General features: G+C 33.8%; 1 protein-coding gene across 1 annotated transcript; it reads right to left on the bottom strand.

Annotated features, from left to right (window-relative positions):
- Positions 1–704: 704 nt before the first annotated feature.
- Positions 705–22,924, bottom strand: TSPAN8 (tetraspanin 8). Its single transcript, XM_031938977.1, has 7 exons — positions 22,855–22,924; positions 18,185–18,322; positions 15,745–15,819; positions 15,550–15,657; positions 13,005–13,139; positions 5,500–5,583; positions 705–985 (listed from the first exon to the last, which is right to left on the bottom strand). The coding sequence occupies exons 2-7, from the start codon at positions 18,245–18,247 to the stop codon at positions 932–934; spliced, it is 519 nt and encodes a 172-aa protein (XP_031794837.1). The 5' UTR covers positions 18,248–18,322; positions 22,855–22,924; the 3' UTR covers positions 705–931.
- Positions 22,925–23,370: the final 446 nt, after the last annotated feature.

Here is a 23,370-nt window from a genome sequence, read left to right on the forward strand (position 1 = left end):
CTCCATTTAAGCCCATCTCTTGTGATCTTCATACATGTCCTTCTCAAGGTTGACCAGTGGAAAATCCACAAAATGTGCAATTTTTTGAATTCAGTGAGACTAACCAACACATCATCTATCATAGTAATTACAATAGTATACATGCACACATGCATACATACACACACATATTTTCAGAGTATATATATATATATATATATATATATATATATATACATACACACACACACACACAAATTTTCACACATTTTCAAAATGGAAAGACCCATTTTTGCATCCTTGGAGGCCAAGCTTAATTCCAGTGGTTAGGATAAATTATACAGGGTTCAGTTTCATTTTTTTCTTCCTTTTTCCATAATGTGTTTATTGATTTACTAATCCTACTTATTTTACTTGGCAGAATATTCATGAATCTTTCTAATAAATCTCTATATTCTTCATGATATAGCATTCATATGATAGTTTCATATGATATAGCATTATTTTATTTGTCACAATTTGTTTAGCCAATCTTCATCTACTTTGTTGTCCATACATTTTATCAATCAAATAAAAATTTACATCTAATCAAAAAATGTTAAATCTTAATGGAGATTTATAACTTCATTTAATTGTTCTGTCACTTGGAGATCAAGATTGTTCCACTGAACTATTTAACCCACTTTACCACCTGAACATAATGATATAGAAGGAAATTAAGTCAATTTAAACAAAATGTATTTTATTCTGAAAAATATACATATTATTCCTATGTCACTCAACTAAAGACATCTGATGCATAATGAATGCATCATGCTTTCAGCAAAATGTAATAATTTAGCAAACTGGATACTCCTTGACAATATTGTGTTGTTTGATTTTTTTTTCTTTTTAAAGCAAAGTAAATTGTTAAAAGACAAATACAGTAGATAATGGCTTAACTTCTGTAGTTTCAATTTTTCCCAATTTGGTGGTATAAGACCATAGAAAACACCAATCCAAGTACCTAGAAAAAGAAAAAGAATACCATTACTTCACTAGGTCCAAGAAATTGCAGTTGCCAATTAATATCAGAAAACAAAGAAACAAAGGATTAAACTTCTGATGAGTCAACTTTCCTCTTACATTCACAATTGCAACACCATATCGCCAATTACCCCAACCCCTCCCTTTTATAAAGTTCCTGTCTTCCTCCAATTAGCATATAAACTCTTCAGGGCTAGGTATAAATGCCAGCCCTTAGCAGAAAACCTGGAGTGACAGGTAATAAATGTTCCATCTATATCTATGTATTGATCATCTATATTATCTTTCATCTATCTCTGTTTTCCCAGCTATTTATATCTATATCTATCATCTCTTCAGTATAACATGTGTCTGAAACTACAACATGAGCCAAGTGTTCTTCTATAACTTTTTCAACAAAACCTTTATTCCCTTTTCTAAGGTAATCAGTCTCTTTTACTTTTGGATGGCTCCAGTTATTGAATCTAAATTTACTTCTTAACAGTTTCTATCTATTGTTCCTACTTTTCCTCAAAGGTTCAAAAAAAAAATCTAATTCCTCTTCTGCAGAGGGAAGCATAGCAGTCTTTCAGGTACTTAATAGGGGTTGTACTGGACACCATTAGAAATGATCTCACTCAAACCATTTGGAACAATTGGCAATCTTTCTTTTTGAAAGATGGAATAAAACAGGATCTATAGCATAGGTCTATGTTTATTTCTTTAGAACAAATATCTTCACCTCCATCTCTTTATTTTCAGAATGGAAAGTGGACATACTGACTTCCATAATTTCAAAGGATCAGAAATTTAAAACTGGAAAATACTTCAGAAGTCAACTGTTAAGGACCATGCCTAGGTGATGGGGCAGGTCAATTCTCCAAGAGCCTCCACAGTTGTGAATCATAAACTTGAAGGAGTTGCAAAGCAGCCTTCATAAATGTTCCTTGTGGATTGGGAATGAAATAAATTGGAGGGAAGAGAGAAGAGGAGAGAGGTCAGGTCTGAGTTAGACCTCCTGTATTACAACAGTCAACCAGTCCAACTTTCTCCTTTTTCAGTTGAAAAAAGTAAGACCAAGAGAGGTTACTCAGAATAACACAAGTTACAGGTACATGGTAGACCAAGATTGAACAATAGACCAGTGAATCCAAATTCAGTTTTCCCAGTTCAACAGCTTCCTTAAGGAAATCCACTCTCATGATTTATTATAGACTTTATTTTTCCTGATTCAAAGACTTAGAGGTACACAAAAGTAGTCACAAAGTACTCAGGGACCCCAAATTTAGGCAATCTTCTTAAATAAGGATTATACAGAATTAAGATTCCAAGAAATTCCAAAAAGAAGTGGTCTCCAGCACAATTAGCTTTAGTAATGAGAAAATAAGAGTGCAGTGGAGAAAAGGATTGGACATACAATTAAAAAGGCTGGCAATGAGATAGCCTGGTGGATAGAGCCACTGCATTTGGAGTAAAAAAAGATCTAAGTTCAAATCCTGACTGTGACACATATTAACTGGGTGATCAGGGACAAGTCATTTGACCTCTCAGTGATGCATGTAGTCAACCAACTGAAGGAAGAGTTCTTTATGTGACTGAATCAATCCATTGTACCAAACAATTAAGTACCTACTATGTGGCAACCTCTTTCCACTATTTGGCATTCATATAGTGCTATAAAGTTTGATTCTTACAACATTATGAGTGTTATTTCTCTAGCATTCCCATTTTACAGATGAAGAAACAGGTTAAATGACTTTCCCATAGTCACATAGTTGTCACATAGTGACTGAGGCAGGATTTTAACTTAGATCTTTTATTATTCCAAATCTAGTGATTCTATTCATTGGGCCATCTCATTGTCCCTTCTAAACCCTGTGAGATCTAGTGCCACCAATGAACTAAAACTCATCTCTCCAAATGTAAAAAGATGGGTTAGATGATGGATGATGTTGTTGGCCACAAAAACCATGGCTCCATTCATAAAACAAAAGCTGAGCATTCATTAGCTGAACAAGACATTCAATAACTCATTATTATGTTCTCAGTGGTAAAATAATCTTATCATGTTTTGAAGATGAGAAAACAGCTAAGAGAGACCATTCATATGCAAAGTTTAATTAAATAAACAAAAATAATATGTCCTTCTCAACAAGAAAAGTTCATTTTGTTCAGAAACTGTGGAACAATAGCTCAAAGTCATCATTTTTCCATACTTGGACTGCTAGACTCTTGTGAGTAATAATCATACTAGCCTTTTTAGGGTCACTTTTCCCTTGGATATATTGACAGAAAATTCCCTATTTGTTAAATAAGTTGATCTGTGATTTAAATGGCATAAAGAAATTCCTGTTTGGAGAAACACACTTTACCCAAGGCCAGTCATCACTTCAGCAATCTAGGTTACTAGAATGATCTAGAACACTATCTGATACAACCACTATATGCCAAAGACCAAACTTACCCTGAGGTCTTCTGGGTTTTGACTACAGTAATTAATTGAGAAAATTGAATAATCTGATTGTTTTTTACTTCAAATTCTGATAAAGGCTCTAGAGATTTCTTTGGAAGGAGAACTTCTTTTGAAAACAGCATTTTAATGTGGAAATATTTTACATGTGTACATATATACTGTATAATCTGTATAATGTATAATCTGTATCTGATTGTTTACTATCTCAGAGACAGGGATAGAATTGGGAATAGTGAAAAAGTTAAAGAATTATTTAACAAAGAATTGAGAAAAATAAAATATATTAAATCAAAATCTTAAAAAAAATATATAGCCTTTTAATTTATCTGAAATATTAATGCATGTGGGCAAATTAAGATGATGGATCTTCAATATGATCTCCAACCCCTAACAGAGAAGTCAACAAATGAAGACCTAATTTTCCAGAATCCATAAGGATCTTCTTTGTGTTTTTCTTTGAGGATCTGTGTCTTTAGCGGGGTGAAAACTGTACTGTACTTGATATCAATGGCTCAAGACAATTTCAAAGGATTCGTGACCAAAAAAATGCTATCTACCTCCAGAGAAAGAACTGATGGAGTCTAAAGGTAGATTAAAGAATACTGTTGTTCACCACTGTTTATGGATTTTGGGGGGATGATCTCTTCTTTCACAACATGACTTACATGAATATATATTTTGTATCAGATCCAGTGAGTAACTTTGGACAGTTGAACAAGATAATTTCCAAGATATCTTCTAGCTTGAATCTTGTGATCATAATAAAGGCTTTTAAATTCTCTGCACAAATGCAGATCAGAGGGAATTTGATGGGTCCCTGATTTAACAATTTGTCTATACTCACATGACTAATATGTCAAAGGTAGGAATTGAACACATGTTTTAGAAACAAGTCTGAGAATCCAGAAACTTTTAGACTGAATTTGATTTTAAAATGCATTATAAATATGTGTATGTGTGTGTACATATACACATATATAACCTGAATATATTTGGGTTCATTCCTTCAAATTAGGTTTACCACTACTTCTTTACTCAAAACCTTGCCTAGGAAATGAAATCATTTTTAAGTTGCCTAAATGGCATTCTTCCTATGTGAGTGCTTGTTTTATCTATGTTCTGCAGTAAAATTCCTTTCTATGTTTCCAATGAGAGGTTAATTTGGTATAAAAACTCTGGGGAGAAAATTGTATGGCACTCCATGTGAGAAGATGATATGCAGAAAGCATGCATATAACTGCCACAAAATAATGATCACAATTTGTAATGGGTGCAACAAGAAGAAAGGAATTTCCACCTTTACCAGGATTGTATAAATGAAATCACTCCAATGAAGCTCTGGATTTTCTAAGGTTTGGAAATATTGCAAAATATAAATCTCTAAATGAGTCATTTTTTTTATTCACTTAGACATGAAAAAATGTCCATCAAGGATGCATAAAAAAACAAAAAGTATAAAATCCCATGCAGGGATTAAAAAGGTGATAAAGAACACTTCTAAGATGAATCATTTGAACTCTCAATGGTACAGAAAAGATGCTGACCTGTATTGGTTCATGAAGTTTCCTCTCTTAAGAGTTCGCTCCATTAAGGAATTAATAGGTCTAGCCCTTAGTCCCATCAAGATATGATAGTCTTTTTATATTTAACATTAGCAATTGAGTGCAAGGCCTTAATTAACCTTAATTGATCCACAAGGTATATTTAGAAATTCATTGAAATGAACTCAGGCTCTGTAAGATGGAGGTTGAGCATGGGGTTGCAATATTCTACTTAGAATTTCTAAGACTCAGTTGCCTTGACTAAAATGAAATTGGGAAGGTGGGAATTGGGGAAATTGAGCTTTGAACTGGTTCAATTTCCATTTTCTATTCCAAAAATCAATGAAATGAGAAATTCTTTTTTTTCCTGCAAAAGTATAAAAGTTGAGTTCTCTTTTAATTATTTCCAGTTGGAAAAGACAATTGATCTCAATACAATCACTCTGTGCCCCTACTGATAAACCCTGTAAGACAAAACTGAAGAAACTAATTTTTACTCACCTCAATCACTGCTACTCCAAATGCAATTCCAGCAATAATAACTAAATTTTTCCTTAAAAAATTTATAACATATTCACCACATGTCTGTAAAAAAACAAACAAACAAACAAAAAACAAAGAGGGGGGTTAATATAGTGAAGAGTTTAATTTTTTATGTTAATTTTTTAACACAAGGGATGGGTTGCAGTCCACACTGATGAGATTACAGATGCGCTGGAAAAGGGAAGCTCAAAACCAGGGACCATGGAATATATGGGCCTATCCACATATTTAGTTTTAAAACTTAACTGAGCTGACTCTACAGAAACCCACTATCCTGTCTGTATATTGTAGGTTGGATGTTGTTTCCCCAATTAGACTGGGAGGTCCTTGAGGACAGGCATTTTCTTTTGCCTTCCTTTGTATCCTCACTGCATAGTGCATTGCTTTAAAAATGCATATCAACTGACTAAAAGTATTAGAAGGACAACAAGCTGTTTGAACTCATGCAAGAATTAAACGAATTTTTTCTTTTGGGAAAAGAAATTAAACCTTTTAAATCAGTGAATCAATCAACTGGCATTTATTGAGTATCTACCATGTTACCAGGCATTGTAAAAATGACTTTAGATACAAAGACAAAAGCTTATATTCTATGTGAAAAAGGAATTTAGAATGACCAGGATATTGTAGGTATCACACTTGTGCCAAAGTTCTAATTGGAAATTTTATTGAGGCAAAAGAGGAACCACTAGTTTCCAAAAACTAAACCATTGGAGACCAGTTCTGAAAGTTGGAGAACTGGTCTGAAAGTTCCTGCCAGTCTGGGAAGAATAGTAATCCTAAAAGGCACGCAGAATCTAACCAGAAGATTGTACCTACCAGGTGATGAATTTTGAGCACAGGGGGAAAAGAAAAGATTATCTTTTCTAAAGCACACAAGTTTTTATTCTAATTAATCAAAATAGCCTCAAGCCTCTGCCCTCTCCACATAGCTGTCATGGTTTTCTATTCTGAATTTAATGGGAAAAAATAGTTTCCATATACATCCTCAACTTTTTTTTTTAACTTCACTATCATTAACCTCCCCCCCCTCCTCCCATTAAAATGAAAAGAGAGAAAGAGGAAAGGATAGAAGAGAGGAAGAAAAAGGAAGAAGGGGAGTTAGACAATGACCATATCTAAAATTTCTTCTTTTGATTGCAAAGTTATATAATTAATGTCAGTCAATTCCTAATTTAAACAGTTGAATATTTTATGTTCTTGTCTTTTTTAAACATGTTTCATCAAAGGCCCTCAAGAGACACAGTTGGTCTGTTTTTCACAATAATGTTATTTTCCTTGTATAAATAGTTGTACTTGTTCTGCTCAGTTTACTTTCCAGGATGCTCCAAAATCATCCTTTTTCCCTTATGTCTTTTTAATATTTTACTGCATTCACGTAACACAATATATTCAGCCTGTTATCCAACAGATGGCTACTTCTTAATTTCTAGGAGTTTTATTTTAATTCACATTTAAAGACTAGGAAGTTTGTTTTGGTTCTAGCCACTTGCTCCTTGGCTTGTGTTCCCTTTTCCCTTATCCATTTCAGAAAAAAGTAAGAGTTCATTTGATGCCTACTCCTTCATTTTTTCTCTGTTTGTATACTCTTTCCACTCATGCCAAATATGAGATAACAATTTTCTTTTTTTTTTACTAATGTATATTCCTTTTATTCTTTCCCTCTTAAAACCTTCAGAATAGAATCAATCCACATTCCCCATATCCTTTTGTAAAAACTCATTTCAATTCTCTGAAGACATTAAGCTTGTAAAATGCATTTTTTTTCTTCTCCCCAAGTAGAATTTTACCATTGAATTATCTTATGGCCCCTTCAATTGCTCAATAAAATGGACTTCTTTATGTTACCTGTTTGTACTTCACAGATCTTACTCAACTCTAATATTTATCATCAAGAATACTTAACAAGTCACTTTTTCCCTATGGAGGATTATAGTTAATTATGGCAAGGTATTCTGGTTTGGGAGTGTATAACTGGTTTATACAAGAAGCCTCCAGATCCTGACTGTGTTTCCTTGGTACACATTCCCATTTGTAGTTGCTTAATAGTATTTCCCATCCTTCTATCCTCACACTCTCCATCCCCTTCACCAGGAGCTTTTCATTATAACCTGGAAATTCTCGTGATACTTCCCTGGGAAGTTTCTTGTAGGAAGTGATCAGTAGATTTTTTTCCCCCACTTTATCCAGGGCTTCCAAAAATTGTTGGAAGTTTTCACACATGATTTCTTGATATTTAAGAGTTTTTTAATCATAGTTTTTAGGGAATCAGGTGAGTCTTATATTACTTTTTCTTTAGGTAGTTATTTTTGCTTGTTTTTTTTTAAGCATGGTTTTTAGAATAATGATTTTCAGGTATTCCATTTATTGGAAATTTTCCCTCCAATTCTTTCTATTGGGGCTCTTATTTCTTATTTTATATTTTATTTTTTCGAAAGTATTCATGAATACATTGTAAAGAAAACCCATCTTTTTCACTTTCGGTTAAATTATTCTGGAACTACTCTTTCCTTCTGGTTTGAAACTTTGGGTGATCGTTCTATCTAAAATAATTGTATGGTGAGAGTTGAATTGTTTAATGATCTCTCCAGCTTCTTCTATTGGAGTTTTTTTTTTCCTTTTTTTGCAAGGGCCCTGCTGTGGGTAGTTAGTTCTACTTGGGCCTCTTTCACTCATCTTAGTTCCCACCTTGGCCTATACCCTAAAGATCCCCTTGACTTTTGAATTTCAGAGTAGTTGATCTCTAAAACCTTCTATGGTATCTCAGAGGGAAAAAAAATTAAGATCTTTGGAGTTCATGAAATTTGATGTTCTTGTATGGTAGCTACACCATCCAAACTGATCCTTATTCTTCCTGGTAAAAATACAATTTTCAATGACCAACATTTTCTATGCCTGATAGCTTCTTTGGCTTTAGTGTCTGGGAGATTATCATTTTATTTGTCTGGCTTTGATATCACTCCCCTTTCTTATTTCTGTGGTTTTTAACTGGCTTTTTTTGTTCATTATTATGTGAAAGCTGGATGGTCTCTGCTTCTCTTCAAGAAGCCGTCTTAGCTGCAAGCCCTGACAAAATGATTTTTCCTAAGTATAAATCTAACCATGTGTACTTTGAATTCAAATTCTAGTGATTTTCTATTATAGCTAAGATAAAAGATAAACTTCTTTGGTTTTAAAGTTCATTTAAACTTCCCTTTACATACTCTAATCTGAATGTCTTGTTCTGTGCAGATCACACTCTTTCTCCCATGTCCATAATTTTAGAGTGGCCATCTCTAATGGCCACAAAGATCTCCTTTGTTGCCTCTTCACCTCTTCACCAAATCACTCAGAGGTTTCTCCAAGGCAATTCAAACAGTACATTTCCATCAGATATCTATTAAGACTTCCCCAATTACTAGTACATTTCCTCCTTACTAACAGCATTGCATTTAACCACTGTGTATTTTGTTTATATTTTGTTTGTGTTTATACATGTGTTATCTCCTCAGATATAGGGAAAGAACTATTTCATTTTTACCTAGTATACATAGTAAGTGCTTAATAAATTTTGGTTGGTTGTATGATTCATGTCAGTGGAGGAAGTGTATCCTAATGAAGTAACAAACTTTATAATTTTTTGACATCTAAGCTTACCTCTGAAATGTCCATAATTATGATTTTACTATGAATGGGGAGAAATCCAAGTTCATTCAAAATGTAAAATTTAGATTCACATATTAGCATCAACACTCTAAATATTTGCAAAATATATTCAATGTCCCACTGGAGACTGGCTAATAATAAGCTTAAGCCAAAGGCTGGGTTCAGAATGTCCCAACTTCTCACTGTGATTTCAGAGAATTATATGAAAGTATCTAAGGCATGAATGATTTGCTTTAGGATACAGCTCCCTATTCAAGTCCAGAACTGATCATTGAGAGCTCTAGAAATTAATGAATAATGTATAACTACTACTGAGTGAGAATAATTTGGAATCAACAGGGATCCCTTAAATGTCCCTGGACCAATAGAAAAATAATGTTAAAACAAGACAATAGCAACAACTCATAGTTCCATTAGGAAGGAAACATCTTATAGTGGAAAGATTTCTAGAATTTGGAGTCAAAGAACTTTGGTTCATATCTAGTTCAGTAATTTATTAGCTGTGTCTTTGGATAAGTCACAGTTTTTTGACTTGAGCTAATAAGTAGTGAAATTTTCTAAGTCCAATAGTCTCTCTTTTTGTACCATACTGTTTTCCAAACGTAGAGGAACTGCTAGATTGGGTTAAATTTCAGACTCTATAAAACGGATTGAGTATCACTGCCTTTCGAAGGAGAATGAGTAAACTTTATCCAGGGGAATTGAGATCATGTCTTAGAAGTACTTTTTCTTTGAATGGATGCTCATCAGTTGGGATATAGCTGAAAAAGTTGTGGCATATAAAGGTAATAGAATATTATTTTATAAGAAATGCTAAGCAGACTGATTTCAGAAAAGTCTCCAAAAATAGAAGATTTGCACATGTTTAATCTATATTGGATTGCTTGCTGTCTTGGGAAGAAGGAGGAGAGGGAGAAAAATTTAGAACAAAAGGTTTTGCAAAGAAAGGTGAAGGTGAAGAAAGGTGAAAATTATCTTGCATATATTTAGAAAAATAAAATACTATTAAAATTTTAAAAAAAAACTTTTTTCTGGGGGAATACTGGAAGAATCTGAGTTTTCTGGTACTTACTTATTGTAGAATTTATCATCATCTTTAAGTTACCTTCCTAATTTGCAATGCTTTTAAAAATAGTAGATAGCACTTTAACTAACTATCATTACCTTCCTAATTTGCAATGCTTTTAAAATAGTAGATAGCACATTAACTATCATCTACCAGTGGATTTTGCATTAACAATTATTTCTTAGGGAAAGTATTTTCCAAAATGATGTAGCATTCGATACTTCCAAAATATTTTCCTATAACCCTAGTATACATTTTTCCCACAAATTAAAGTGATTATCCATGAGTAGAGTTAGTTCAAACACAATGGCAGAAAATCACAAATATATATATTAAAGGCAACTAACAGTTATTACTGAAGTGTCTGAAAGTCCTTTCTTTGAAAACTATTCACACAATCACCCTAAGATGAACCATCTTAGATGTCTTTCTAGGTTTGATTTTCTCCAGTTCTTAATTGTTAGTGATAGCTCTTGAGCTGTTAACTGGCTCTCTTCTCTGCTGCCTTTCTCTATATACATCTGTCTTGTGTCTCCAGGGTTTGTGAATCTAGAAACTCTCAAATTGCTAAAAAAAAAAAAAAAAAAAAAAGGGGGGGGGGTTCTTTCTAGTTAAGTTACTGCTAGATGCCACTGCAATTTGTGAGGGAAGGGGAGAAGCAAAAAAAAAGTTTTTCTTCCCCCTTTAAAAGAATTTCCTTGTACATACTAAGTTGAAGGTAGCAGCTAGATAGAGCACATTAATAGAACCAGCCCTGAGAGCTAGCCAAAACCAAATGGGGCAGCAGATAATACAGTACATTGACCAGAAAATACAATAAAGAAGTCAATTATTTTTTAAAATGTTATTTTAATTCAAAAATTTAAGCTAAGATCTCAGGTGTTAACCTAAACCATTATATGACAAAAATGGGCAAGGTTGCAAGCACTGGTTTCTGCTCTTTATTTCATTCCTACAAAATGTGTTAAATACACTTAAATAAATAAAAAAAAAACATGTCTCCTGCATACTAAAAACAACAACAGCAACAACAACGAAATTCCTCCATAATTCTTAAATGCCTTCCAGCCTCTAGAATTTAGCTCAATATTCAGTCTTAAGAAGGGCAGCTAATTTGCTTGCCCAAACTTTGTAAAACAGTTGTAGACAAACCTAACATTGTAGAGGGCCAAAACTCTGGACAAGTATACTTGAAACAAGGATACTTACAACAAGATGCTAACTCAGTGGAATTGATGAGATGATGGTTCTCTAGTTTGCATATACTTAGTACTTAGCATGGTGATGTAATGGTTCTCTAGTTCACACATATTCAGTATACTGTAATGATAGAACTGTAATAGGGTTGATCCCGAGGACCTCCAGAAAGCTAGCCCAAACACCTCATTTATACTTCTTCACACATTATTGTGGGATTGTAGAAAAACTCCTTAATTCTTCTTTTACATAATGTTTCTCTTTTTCTCTCTTAATAAATAGCAATTCTGATTGATATGTTAGTATAAGTAGCCAGAATGTTTGCAAATAAGGCAATCACCTTTTTGGGCTGTCCAATGTTGAAATTTCTTTAATTTGAGATTGAACAAACTGAAGTAGGACACCCCCAGCAATCAGATGTAAGAATTTTTGACACAAGTACTGATGTGGTTATTGTAAATCTTTTTTTTTTTAACTTAGTACTATGCCCAACATACAATTTGTTTTCCCACTCATGGAATCCACAATTTAAAAAACTTTATCATTTAACTACGAAGCAAATAAACATATCAAACAAGAATCACATTTTTAATTTTCCAAACAGTTGGGTTCTCTTTGGAAAATTAAAAAAAAAAAAAAAGGATTTGTATTTTTCCAGATTTTTCATAAATGATATAAGGCAGATAGAAATATTTTTGTGGATTTATTACCTGACTTTTGGGAAAGTGATATATAGGTTCACTGAGCTTTTATTTACTTAAATAACTTAGATGTGTTGCCACAAAAATGGTGGTGGGACAAAAAAACTAGTCACGTGAAGCTCAGAGCAACAGCACTTCCCTAAGAGATAGTAAATCTTTCAGAACAGACCTGTTAATGTTTTGATAAAAGCAAGATAAAAATGTTGGAATAATTATTTTATTCCCACTCAATTTTTTTTTCCCCTTTTCTTCTCATTTTTCATTTCCCCATTAGAATTGTCAGCACTGAGGGGAAATGGCAGTACCAAATGAAATCTTGACACTGTTATCAATATTTAATTTATACTTTCTATTTAAAAGATCCCATAAACTCAATAGTTTTCTCAATAATTTGCAAGTTTTCCAGTTAATTAGGATCGATGACTATAAAGTGCAAATAAATGTGATAAAACTCAAATTCTACATACATATAAAAATCCTTAATTTCTTGGTAGGAATCAAGTTATTTCTAAAATAACTTTCTTACTATCAAACTTACTATTGTAAGAGAGATCACTGTAAAAAAGAATAGATCTTTTCTTTTACATGATTTTTAATTTTTTTTCCTTCTTACTATTGAAAGCATCTCTAGAATTCTTCATAACTGTCTAGAAATTAGCCAAATGGGCTCATGGAAGAAAGTGGCAATACCCATTTATTATCTGATGTCTCCCTTAATGTTTTTTATTTTAATATAGATAATCCTCTGAATTTTTACACTACTCTTTGAAGTGTGCAAAATTGTCTTTGTGATGAATATTTTCACATAGAGAAGAAAAGAACTACTCACAAAGCCAAATTCATCTAGTTCTTACCTCATTGTAAACCTTTTTTCCCATATATTCTACACAAGTATTATTTGTAGGAATTTCACATTCACATGAAGTAGAATACTTGCTGAAGTTCGTTCCCCAGTCAGCAGCTCCATTGACCAAGCCACAGCATTTAAACTGAGGTTTAAAAAAAAAAAAAGCAGAGATAAAGAAAATTTATGTCTATAACTAATAATGTCTTTCTTTTCCAACATCATACATAAGCAACCATATATTCTTTGATTCTTTGACTCATTATTTCTTCAATATTTACATAGAAGAAATATAAATTGCAGAAGAGGCAAATTAAGTCTTCTATCTCCAAGTTTTTGAATAAGCCCTTCACTACATAAATCTCAGTCTACTTCAAAGTTCAATTGAAGAGTCGCTCAACTTCTATTAAAAAAACCTTTCCAATCTTATCAGCTGCTAGGGTCAAACCCCAACCAACAACAAAAACATTATTTTAATTTATTTAATATACATGTGTTGTTGCTTTCTCAATAAAATGTAAGCTTCCTATGAAGGCAAGAACCATGTCCTTTTCGTTTTTGTATACCCAGTACCTAGCACAGTAAGTTTTTAATAAATGCGTTTTGGTTTTCAGTATTTGTAGAATCCCAAAATTTTAAAGAGATTCTTTAAATTGTTTTAGACATTTGGCCTAGAGACAAGAAAAGACACTTGACCTTATTCACATAAGCAGTGAGGGCCAAAGATAGGGACAAAAAAAATCCTATAGTCTAACTCCCAGTTCGATGTCTATTATGAAATTGTATGAAATTGTTGATCTGCCAAGTTGTAATTGGTATGCCCATTTATCACATATATTGTATTTGGTTTTAGAAGACCTGGACTAGCTCCTAATCTGTCCCTACACTGCTTAAGAAACTTTGAATCTCAATTTCCTCATACGTGAAATTGATAAAATGAATAAAATTATATTTAGTCTTTTTATGTCATAGAAGAGTGTCTTATTCACTAAGGACAATTATCCTTCCATCCTAGCCTTTGGCTAAAACCCTGGAAGTTCTTCAATTAGCCTGGATCCAGCCTGAAAATTCCTGTCATCTTCTCACGACACCCTGAAGCCTCAGGATCTGAACCTGCATATGCGAACTTTGTTCCAGAACCTTCTCTTGTGCTCTGGAAGCCCTTCCAGTATTAGACTTCCCTTCCCCCAGCCTGTATCTTTTTGCCTAGTGGGAACTGACCTCTTAGGGTTCATGGGATTCAACTAACTAAAGGAACCTTCCATAAATATGGTTCTCCATAGTGATGAACTGATCCAAATTTAAACCTCCATGAAATTAAGCTTATAACAAAAATTATATATTAATTAAACCTTTCAAGTAGCTTTGTATAGTGGACAGACCTGCCTCAAAATCAAATTGACATGGATTCAAGTTTTCCTCTGAGACATGTGACTCTTGGCATATTGACAACCTTATTTTAGTGCCCTCCAATAACTTTATAAAACTATGGATGGAGCATAATAATTATTGACCTTTATTGGGAAATGGGGAGAAAAGGAAATAAACATCTATAAAGCATCAATTTCATGCAAGGAACTGTGCTAAATTATTTTTAAACAAATGTTATTTCAGGTGATCCTCATACAACAATCTAGAGGCCCAATGTCTTCATTCTATGGTATAACATAGCATCTTCAAAAAATATTCCCTCAAGAAAGCTCTTCACATTTATAAGCCGGTCCAATTAAAGTTTAAATTAAAAAGTGTTAGTAAGATAAGCTAACTAGTGCCTGAGATCAGATTTAATCATCCTGACTCTAGGGCCAGTACACTACAGCACCTACCTTCAGAATAACATTCTTATTGAATGAAATGGTAGATTTCAGTTGAGACTAGTGAAAAACAAATACGCAAATATGTATTTTTTCCCATATAAAGTTTGCCCATAGAGATCTATTAACGAATCCTATTAAGATCCCAGATTAAGAATTCCTGTATTTATCATGTTCAATTCAATCCCACAAAATCTTAACATGACATTATGTGCAAAGTAATGTACAAATTTAATACAGAGATAAAAATGATCCTCTCCCTTATTTAATTTCGTCTAAAGAAATCACAGATTACCGATTCTTCTTGTGCAGCAAAATAACTGTATGGATATGTATACATATATTGTATTTAACATATACTTTAACATATCTAACATGTATTGGTCTACCTGCCTTCTGGGGGAGGGGGAAGGGGAAAGGAGGGAAAAAATTGGAACAGAAGGTTTTACAAAGGACAATGCTGAAAAATTATCCATGCATATATCTTGTAAATAAAAAACTATAATAAAAAAAGAAAAAAACCACAGATTATAAATGCTGTTGTCTTTCTTTCATAGGTCAATCAAATAAAAAAAATTTTAATTCTCAGAAACTACAGCAGTTCACAGTCTAATCATAGACCATCCTACTATCTCTAAAATGATCTGACTCTTTTCTAGAAGGAATACACAAGCTGGAAATTGAAAAGCTAAGAAGAATCATGTCTAGCTCCCAAGATCTCCAATAAAGTTCTTCAATTACCTTCTTTTGTATTTGGTCCAAGTTCTTTTGAAATGCTTCATTTTTAGGTTCATTTTGGGACAAAATTTTCACTTCTTCCTGGAAAGTCTTTCTAAATGCGTTTTCAACCTATATAATTAAATAAAACATAAAAGGTAAGCCATAGCAGCAAGTTAATACCACAAATTTTGCATCATTCATCTTATACATACTCACTTTGGATCTGAAGATAACACCTACTATACCTGCAGCAATCTGAATAAGCAAGATCAGAAGTAATCCAATGAAGAACTAGAAAGAGCAAAAAAATAATTTGTTTCCATTTCATTCTACAAAAAACCAAGATCATTCTAACCTTATTATGTCATTTCATGGTCAACTCGGAATAATATTAATCAAGAAATGCTGTATACAAAACATGTCACTTTTCCCTTTCCTTCTACTTCCCCTAAAAATGTTTTTTTTTTTAATTTTGCCATCTCACTGTTTAGTAACACTTTTGAAGAAGAAGAAAGCATAGAATCTGGCCCAAAATAAAGGTTTCCTCACCAGTTCTAAGAATGGCTCTTCAAAAGAGAAGTTTAAAACTGTAGGCCAAAGTTTGGGAATTAAATTGGGAAAATGAAATTCATAAACATAGTCTCCTTCCTCCTCTTCCACCCCATTCTTCACTACATAGTTTATGAGATGAGGCAACCCTCAGTCATTTTGCATAAAAGTTTGTAAGATAAATAGTAAATAAAAGACAATTTTAAAAGAGGATTTTTCCTTAAAAAGGTAGAAAAGAAAGCCACAGTCCCCCTTCACTCTGAATAGATTTTGATCTACCAGTGTTGTGCTACAGTTCCCTTTTATTGTTCTGACTCAGTTTCCTTAATTGTCCTGACTTAGTTTCCATAATGATCCTGCCTAAGTTTCCATAATGGTCCTGCCTTAGTTTCCCTGAATTGTTCTGCCTCAATCCCCTTAGTTGCAAACCTCCCCCCTCCCCCGCCCCCCTTCATTAAGACTGATATAACTCAGGGCTACTTATTCTAAGGTTATAAATTGCAATGTGTAAATTCAAGATAAGGGGGAGTTCAGACTTCCTGTTTCCTAATGCCTCCCAAGTCATCAAGAAATTATGGTCCTATTCCCCCATTCTGTCATTGTTCTTCTTTATCTCAATTTATCAGAATAGGTGCCTCCCCTCACCCTGTCAAAACCAGATTGATAGTCTGTTCCCACTCTCAGTGCTCTGACTCTGCTCCTGCCTCAGTCTACCCCTGTAGCTGAGCCATGTGTATAACTTCATGGGAAGCACACATTAGCTGCTGGATAAATTGGACATTAGCCCTAGGGGCAGCATGCCCCCAGCACAATCTCTCTCTTTCATATAAATTATTAAAAACTCTCTAATCTCTATCTTGCCTCAGTTTCTCACAAAAGTTTCTCACAAAGCTGAGATTTGATAAATTGAATTTAACTTTTACTTTACCTACATCATAATAAGACCTGCAACAATAAGTAAACCTTAAACATAAACATATATGTTTTGATGGAGAAGCAATTAAGCTATTGCTATTAACATGAGGCAGTTAGGTGGTACCAGGCATTTTACAAGTATTTCCTCATTGTTCCTTATGATAACTTTAGGAGGTAAGGGCTAACTGAAATAAATTGAAGTTATTTGCCCTGGGGTGATACAACTAGTGACACAACTTGAGGCTATATTTGAACTCAGATCTTCCTGATTCCATTTCTAGCGCTTTATCCTCTATACCACCTTGATGGGATCTGGTACCAAAGATGGTTTTTATAGGTCTCTTATTCTGGTGATCTTTCCATGTGAAATATCTAGACAGATATCTCAACTTCCACATCCCATCCCGAATAAGAAATGCCTTCTTATTAGTAAGTTCATTTCAAACCATTTCAAGAATGTGACTCTCCCCATGGGAACTTAGCCTTTCTTTAACCCTATGACACCGGGAACATGCCACATGTGTTTGGCTTCACTTATACAATCCCAGGAACTAGCCACTCCTTGGGACACAATGGATGTCAGGGAGGATTGGCCCCCTCCCTGACATCTACATTAATCAAGTCATATCTTGGAAGGCCATCTGGCATTTCCTTCTCCTATACATAACTTTCTATGTATAAGCAAGTTGGCTCTGTGCCTTCTTTGTTTTCAAGCCCTATAAATTTAGTCCAGTTTTAATCGTAGTTAGAACCTCACCCACGGAGATAATCTTTCTGCCTGGGATCTCTCCCCGTTTGGGACTCAAAGGCTGTTCATCTGAGGTTCTCCAGCCTGCTGCAACTTAAAAATCACAACTTAGAGACGACTATCCTCAGGACAGGTGATGCTTTCTTTGTTTTCTATTTTAATCATAGTTCTCCTTATTCTTTGTCTTTTAAGTATTATTTACTGTATTGGTTGTTATTGTAGGAAATCTATTCCGTGTATTGTATAATTAAATTTTACTTTCACTTTAATTGAGTCAGAATGTGTCATTTATAGGAGTGAATCCGAACCTTTCCTTAATTAACATAACCCATCCTTAAATGTAAACATAAGGATTACATTGATCTTGGTAAGATTCCTAAGGAAGGAAAGATAAGCATCAGACTTCTCAAAATTCAATACAGAGACTGAGACCTTGTAACCTACCAAGAGCAGCATGCAGTGACTTTCTTTCATAGCACCACAGCATCCCAGGAAACCAAGGACCATGATAATGGTGCCCACAGCTATCAAGAGATTTACAGCCGAATATATGTTAAGTCCAGCTGCTTCTCCACGGATGATCTGAAGACAAAAGACAAGATAGTCATAACACAATTCTTTTTTCAAGTTGATCTAATAATGAATAATTTCCCACACAGGTTTCCCCATCCTCCACAAAAACTTTAAAACAGCTAGATGACACAGTTAGATGATCTGATAGTTTCAGATGTGGGGACAAAATGATCCAAGTTCCTATCTAGCCTTAAATTATTACTAGCTGTCAAAATCTGGGCAAGTCACCGAATCTCTATATAATAGCAACTATTTCATATTTATCTGAGGATAAAATGAGATATTTGTAAATCTTCAAAGTGTTATAAATAAATGCTAGTTTTTATTTATTATCATTACTATTACTAGATATTAAATAGGAAAAATGCATTAGCTTTGAAAATAATTTCACTGTAGCTAATATGATTTTTAGTTCATATGATCTGCAACTTACAATTAGGCCAATTATACACTCAGCTTGAACACAAGGTCAATATTTGGTGACATTGAATCCATGAATTGGTTAACACAATAAAAAATTCTTTTACAAAAATATCTTGATAGTACACACAGTGGTCAAAGTGCCAGACTTAAGAGTCAGGAAGATCCACATTCAAATCCAGCCTCAGACACATACAAATTATTAATTTATGTTTATATTTTATTTCAGTTAAAATTGAGGAAACTGTATTATGATTTTAATAATGATCAAGATGTATATAATGAATACACTAATAATTTAGATTCCTCAGAGCTGCCTGACAAATCAAAGTCTTACAATGCCATTTGAAATGATCAATTTTTGATAATCTTTTTCTGTGTATGTTAAGTGAAACGAATCAAAAATTGTAGAACCTGTTCCAGTCACAGAACTCTGGTCCTATCCTCATGCCAAGTAGTGAACAATGTAATTTAAAGCCATCACTTATGAACTGTTCCCACAAGAATGGAGAACAACCACATTGTTCTGAATTTGTGGGCTTATCATGGGAAACTACTCAGGCCTTGAAAATGATTGTACTATATGATTTACTGTATGATTTGTGTATAAAACCTCTACCTTCCTGCAACAGGAGGAGATCTCCTGCCCTGGAGAACTTCCATTTGCAAGCTATATTCCTCATTCTGAAAGTGATTAATTAAAATTACTACTTAATCTCTAAAGTCTATTTCTGTTTTGTGTGACTCCAGCTATACACAGTTTAAAAACCAAGGCAGTAAAATTCTGTTAACATTTATAAAACTACTTTGGAAAAAACTTTGGTGCACTATATACATGCTAGTTACCTTCCTGGAAAAAAAAAATAACAAAGACAAAACACTTCAGACTTGTGTGGCAGTTCTTCCTGGTCCCACCATTCAACAGCATAGGCTTACTTAGTTTGGTAACAAAAGCAACCCCTCATGAAAATGAATGAGTTCTTTTTTTGGTCCTAACTTACATGGAATGTGTCATGGCACCCAAAATAAGTATTTAGTCAATTAAGTCAAAGAATAATACCCTATTATATTTGTAAGAAATGCTGAGAAGTTGGGTTTACACAGTGTTGCAAGCTTTGAGATAGTGTGGGATAGTGGGTACCTTTGACCAATAGGTTTTCAGAATGTGAGAGGTTAAGAAAAGTTAAGATTCCACAGAATAATTAAATGAGCAATAGAAGCCTTGAGCAAACAAGGAATTGGAGAGTAGGGGGGAAAGAGCTAGGAAGACCAGGTGGATTCAGTCAATCAGAAAGTTTTATGGTTTTGAGAAAACAACAAACTTAAGAGCCCATCTAGCCCAAACTAGTTGAAGTCAATGACAGGACTTGACCAAATCACTACTACACCTGCTGAATAGGCTAATTGAATATTAAACAATACACCCCATAGGAGGAGTTTTCTGCTATTTTTGAAAATGGGATGTATGATGAAAGAGAGAAAACATGTTTTTATACATTTTAGAGGGAATCATGTAGTGGACGTATCAACCAGAAGAAATGGACCAAATTCTCTGAAGGGAGGGGCTGCACCATGGCAAGTACAAAGCTTCTCCCACTTCTGTGCTCAGTGATCCCTCTTTTCAAGGAGGAGTGGAACCCACTTCTGACTAGAAATGTTAAGACGATTCCTTAAGATTCTTCTTTAATAATTTTTCCTCAATATCTGATTTTCAGTGTAAGAGTGTGTTTCTTACATGTTACAGTCATTCTTTCACACTTGTCCCAGTGCCCAACAAACTAACCTTTGTTTGTACTAAGTAGTTAATGAATGGTTATAGGATTTTAACTTGAAATGAGGAAAGTGAGGCTTATGAGTTGACTTGTCTACTCTTTTAAACGACAGAAACCAAATTAGCACCCAGGTCTACTAAATTCTCAAGTTAGAACTTTCCTTATTCTACAGTTTTGTATTTTATCCAAAATGTGCATTTTCCTTCAAAATATTTTTGTACACAAGTAGAAATACTTTTCAAAATACCATAAAATTTCTCTTCCCCACCCTGATAATCAGTAGTCTTTAATGTCTTTTATCAGTTTATTTGAACTTTTAAATATATATAATAAAGACTTTGTAAATCCCTTTTAGTTCTTCCTTATTCAGAAGTGAAGGATGAGAAAAGGAAATAATGCACAATGAATTTTCCTGTTCTAAGTAAAGCCTAAAGAAGAGCTGGTAGAAGGATGGCAATGAATAGATATATGTGGAAAGGAAAGCAGGTTTGCTCCCTAAAGAACAGCAGGTATATTTTAAACTGTTGACTAAACTATGATCATGCTTTCAATATAAGAACATCAGTCTCAGGTTGCTGAAAAAAATTTTAAGCTATGCTGAGTGGATATGAGTTGGATCCAAGTTAAGAGATGGTCAATAACCATCTGTGCAAGATTAATGAATGGAGTATATCAAAGTGAAAGTGAGCTATTTGGTCCTGAAGGAAAATATCTTAGAATAGTGCCAGTAAAATCAATAAATGTTTATTTAGTCACTACTATGTACATGCACTGAACATACAAAAATAAATAATTCAGTTGCTTCTCAAATTGTTGTCAATGTATGCAAATAGGCTACATATAAGATAAATTGGAAAGAATTAACAGAAGGAAGGTATTGAAATGAAAAATGAAAAGTTTTTTTTTGTAGAAGATGGGAATTTGTTGTTCTTTTGTCCTTCATTCTAGAAGATGACCATGACATCAAGGAGGTGATGCCATGACAAGCAAATAAATTAGATTTAAGTGAGGGTAAGCTGTGTCAAAGTAACCAGTTTCATTTTCTCCTTCAGAGCTATCTATCTGGGTCAGTGGCAAGATATAGAAAAGGACACCTGAAGATAGCCTTGGATGCAGTGGAAGATCTTGGCCTTTTAAAACTAAAGTCTAATGATTTTCAGTTCCTGATGCTAAGTGAAATGAGGAGAAGCAAGAGAACATTGTACACAGTTGCAACAAGATCGTGTGATGATCAGCAATGAGATGATGCAGGGTAATTCCAATAGACTTGTGATGGAGAGAGCCATCTGCATCCAGAAAGAGGATTATGGGGACTGAATATGGATTACAACATAGTATTTTCACCTTTTTTTCCAAGAATTGCATATGTTTAACCTGTATTGGATTACTTGCTATCGGGGAGAGAAGTAGGAAAAGGGAGGAAGAAAATTTTGGAACACAGGGTTTTGCAAGAGAGAATGTTGAAAACTATCTTTGCATGTGTTTAGAGTTATTATAAAAAAAAAATCTCAGTTCCTGCCCTCAAAGAGGTTTCATTCAACTTTAGATTATCCATGGTAATTGCAGTCACCAAAATTCCATGGCTAATCTGTTCTTTGAGTCTTTTGCTAATGCCATGTGTCACAGGCATATTTTTCAACATCCAACCCCATTTAGAGTTTTCAAGTTTGCAGAGTGCTTTAAAATTATCTCATTTCATCTTAAAAGAAAAAAAAAAACTTGGAGAGTAGATTTTATTTTTATCTCCATTTTACAGATCAGAAAACTGAGGTCAAAAGAAGTCAAGAGAGGCCACATTTCAGAGGCCAAGATTTCAGATCTTCCTTTCTCCAATCCAATACTTTATCTACTCTATCCTAATTAAATACACAAATAAATACCCACTGAGATATAAAGACAAAAAGGGAGACATATGAACTAAGAAACATATCTATTGAGGGGTAGGAAAGTTGGGTGCCATGGACATAGATCACTTGAATTAAATTAAATAATCAGGGATTGGGGAAAATACTAATCAGGAATGATCTCATATAAATGAGATGAGCTAGATCTTGAAAGTAGAAAGGAATCCCTTTCTTTTTTCTTTCTTCTTTTCCCTCCTTGCTCCCTTGACAGAGACCATCGAGACCCTATTTAGACCTCCTGAATGGCTATGGACTCTGTTTCCCCCAAGCTTCTTGATAATTACTCACCAAATAAAATAAAAATACCCCTGTTCAGTGTAGTACATGTACAAAGAACGTATTTTATAAAACTCTTCTGAAAAGGACCTCACTTGCTTATTCATATTCAGAATTTTGTTCAGTCATTTCTACAAAAAGTAATGGAATAATTGGGGGAAGAACTTACCTCTTGACCATGTTTGCTGACACGTGCATATATTGATACTCCCAAAATCACACAGCCACATATCTAGAAAAGGGGGGGGGAGTTGAGAAGACATGTCAAGTTACAGTTAAGTTGATACTTAGGAATAACTAATAAGCTTTCAGACATCTTTGATTTTACATATAGGTCTTAATTTCTGGGATGAAGAATTTCTTGAAGTGTTTGTATTATTAGAATTTACGTTAGTACTTCCATTTTGCTGAACTCATTGACACACTTTACATATAATTTTCACTTTGTTTACTGCAAATTCCACATACAAACTACCATGTCCAATATGTAAGGAAATTTTCTCAGTAAATCATTCAATGAAGGGCGTAATTATCTTTCCCCAAAAAATAAAAATCTGTTTTGTCTCCCCAATTCATAATAAAAGAAGCCCCAATTTCTGAATTGTTCAAGTGAAAAAAAAAAGTGTAGGAAGTGGGTAACATATTTCATTGTTAGTTCTTTGAGATATGGCTGGCCATTAGTCTC

This window comes from Sarcophilus harrisii, chromosome 5 (assembly GCF_902635505.1).
Source record: "Sarcophilus harrisii chromosome 5, mSarHar1.11, whole genome shotgun sequence".
In the NCBI taxonomy this organism is placed as follows: domain Eukaryota; kingdom Metazoa; phylum Chordata; class Mammalia; order Dasyuromorphia; family Dasyuridae; genus Sarcophilus; species Sarcophilus harrisii.

What these genes read in the sequence shown, in the direction of transcription:
- TSPAN8 (XM_031938977.1), bottom strand. Translation starts at nt 18,247, where the DNA reads ATGGTCCTTGGTTTCCTGGGATGCTGTGGTGCTATGAAAGAAAGTCAC. An exon ending in GTGTTATCTTCAGATCCAAA is followed by an intron (nt 15,658 to 15,744) that starts GTGAGTATGTAT and finishes TTAATTATATAG; the next exon opens with GTTGAAAACGCATTTAGAAA. An exon ending in GAAAAAAGGTTTACAATGAG is followed by an intron (nt 5,584 to 13,004) that starts GTAAGAACTAGA and finishes GTTTTTTTACAG; the next exon opens with ACATGTGGTGAATATGTTAT.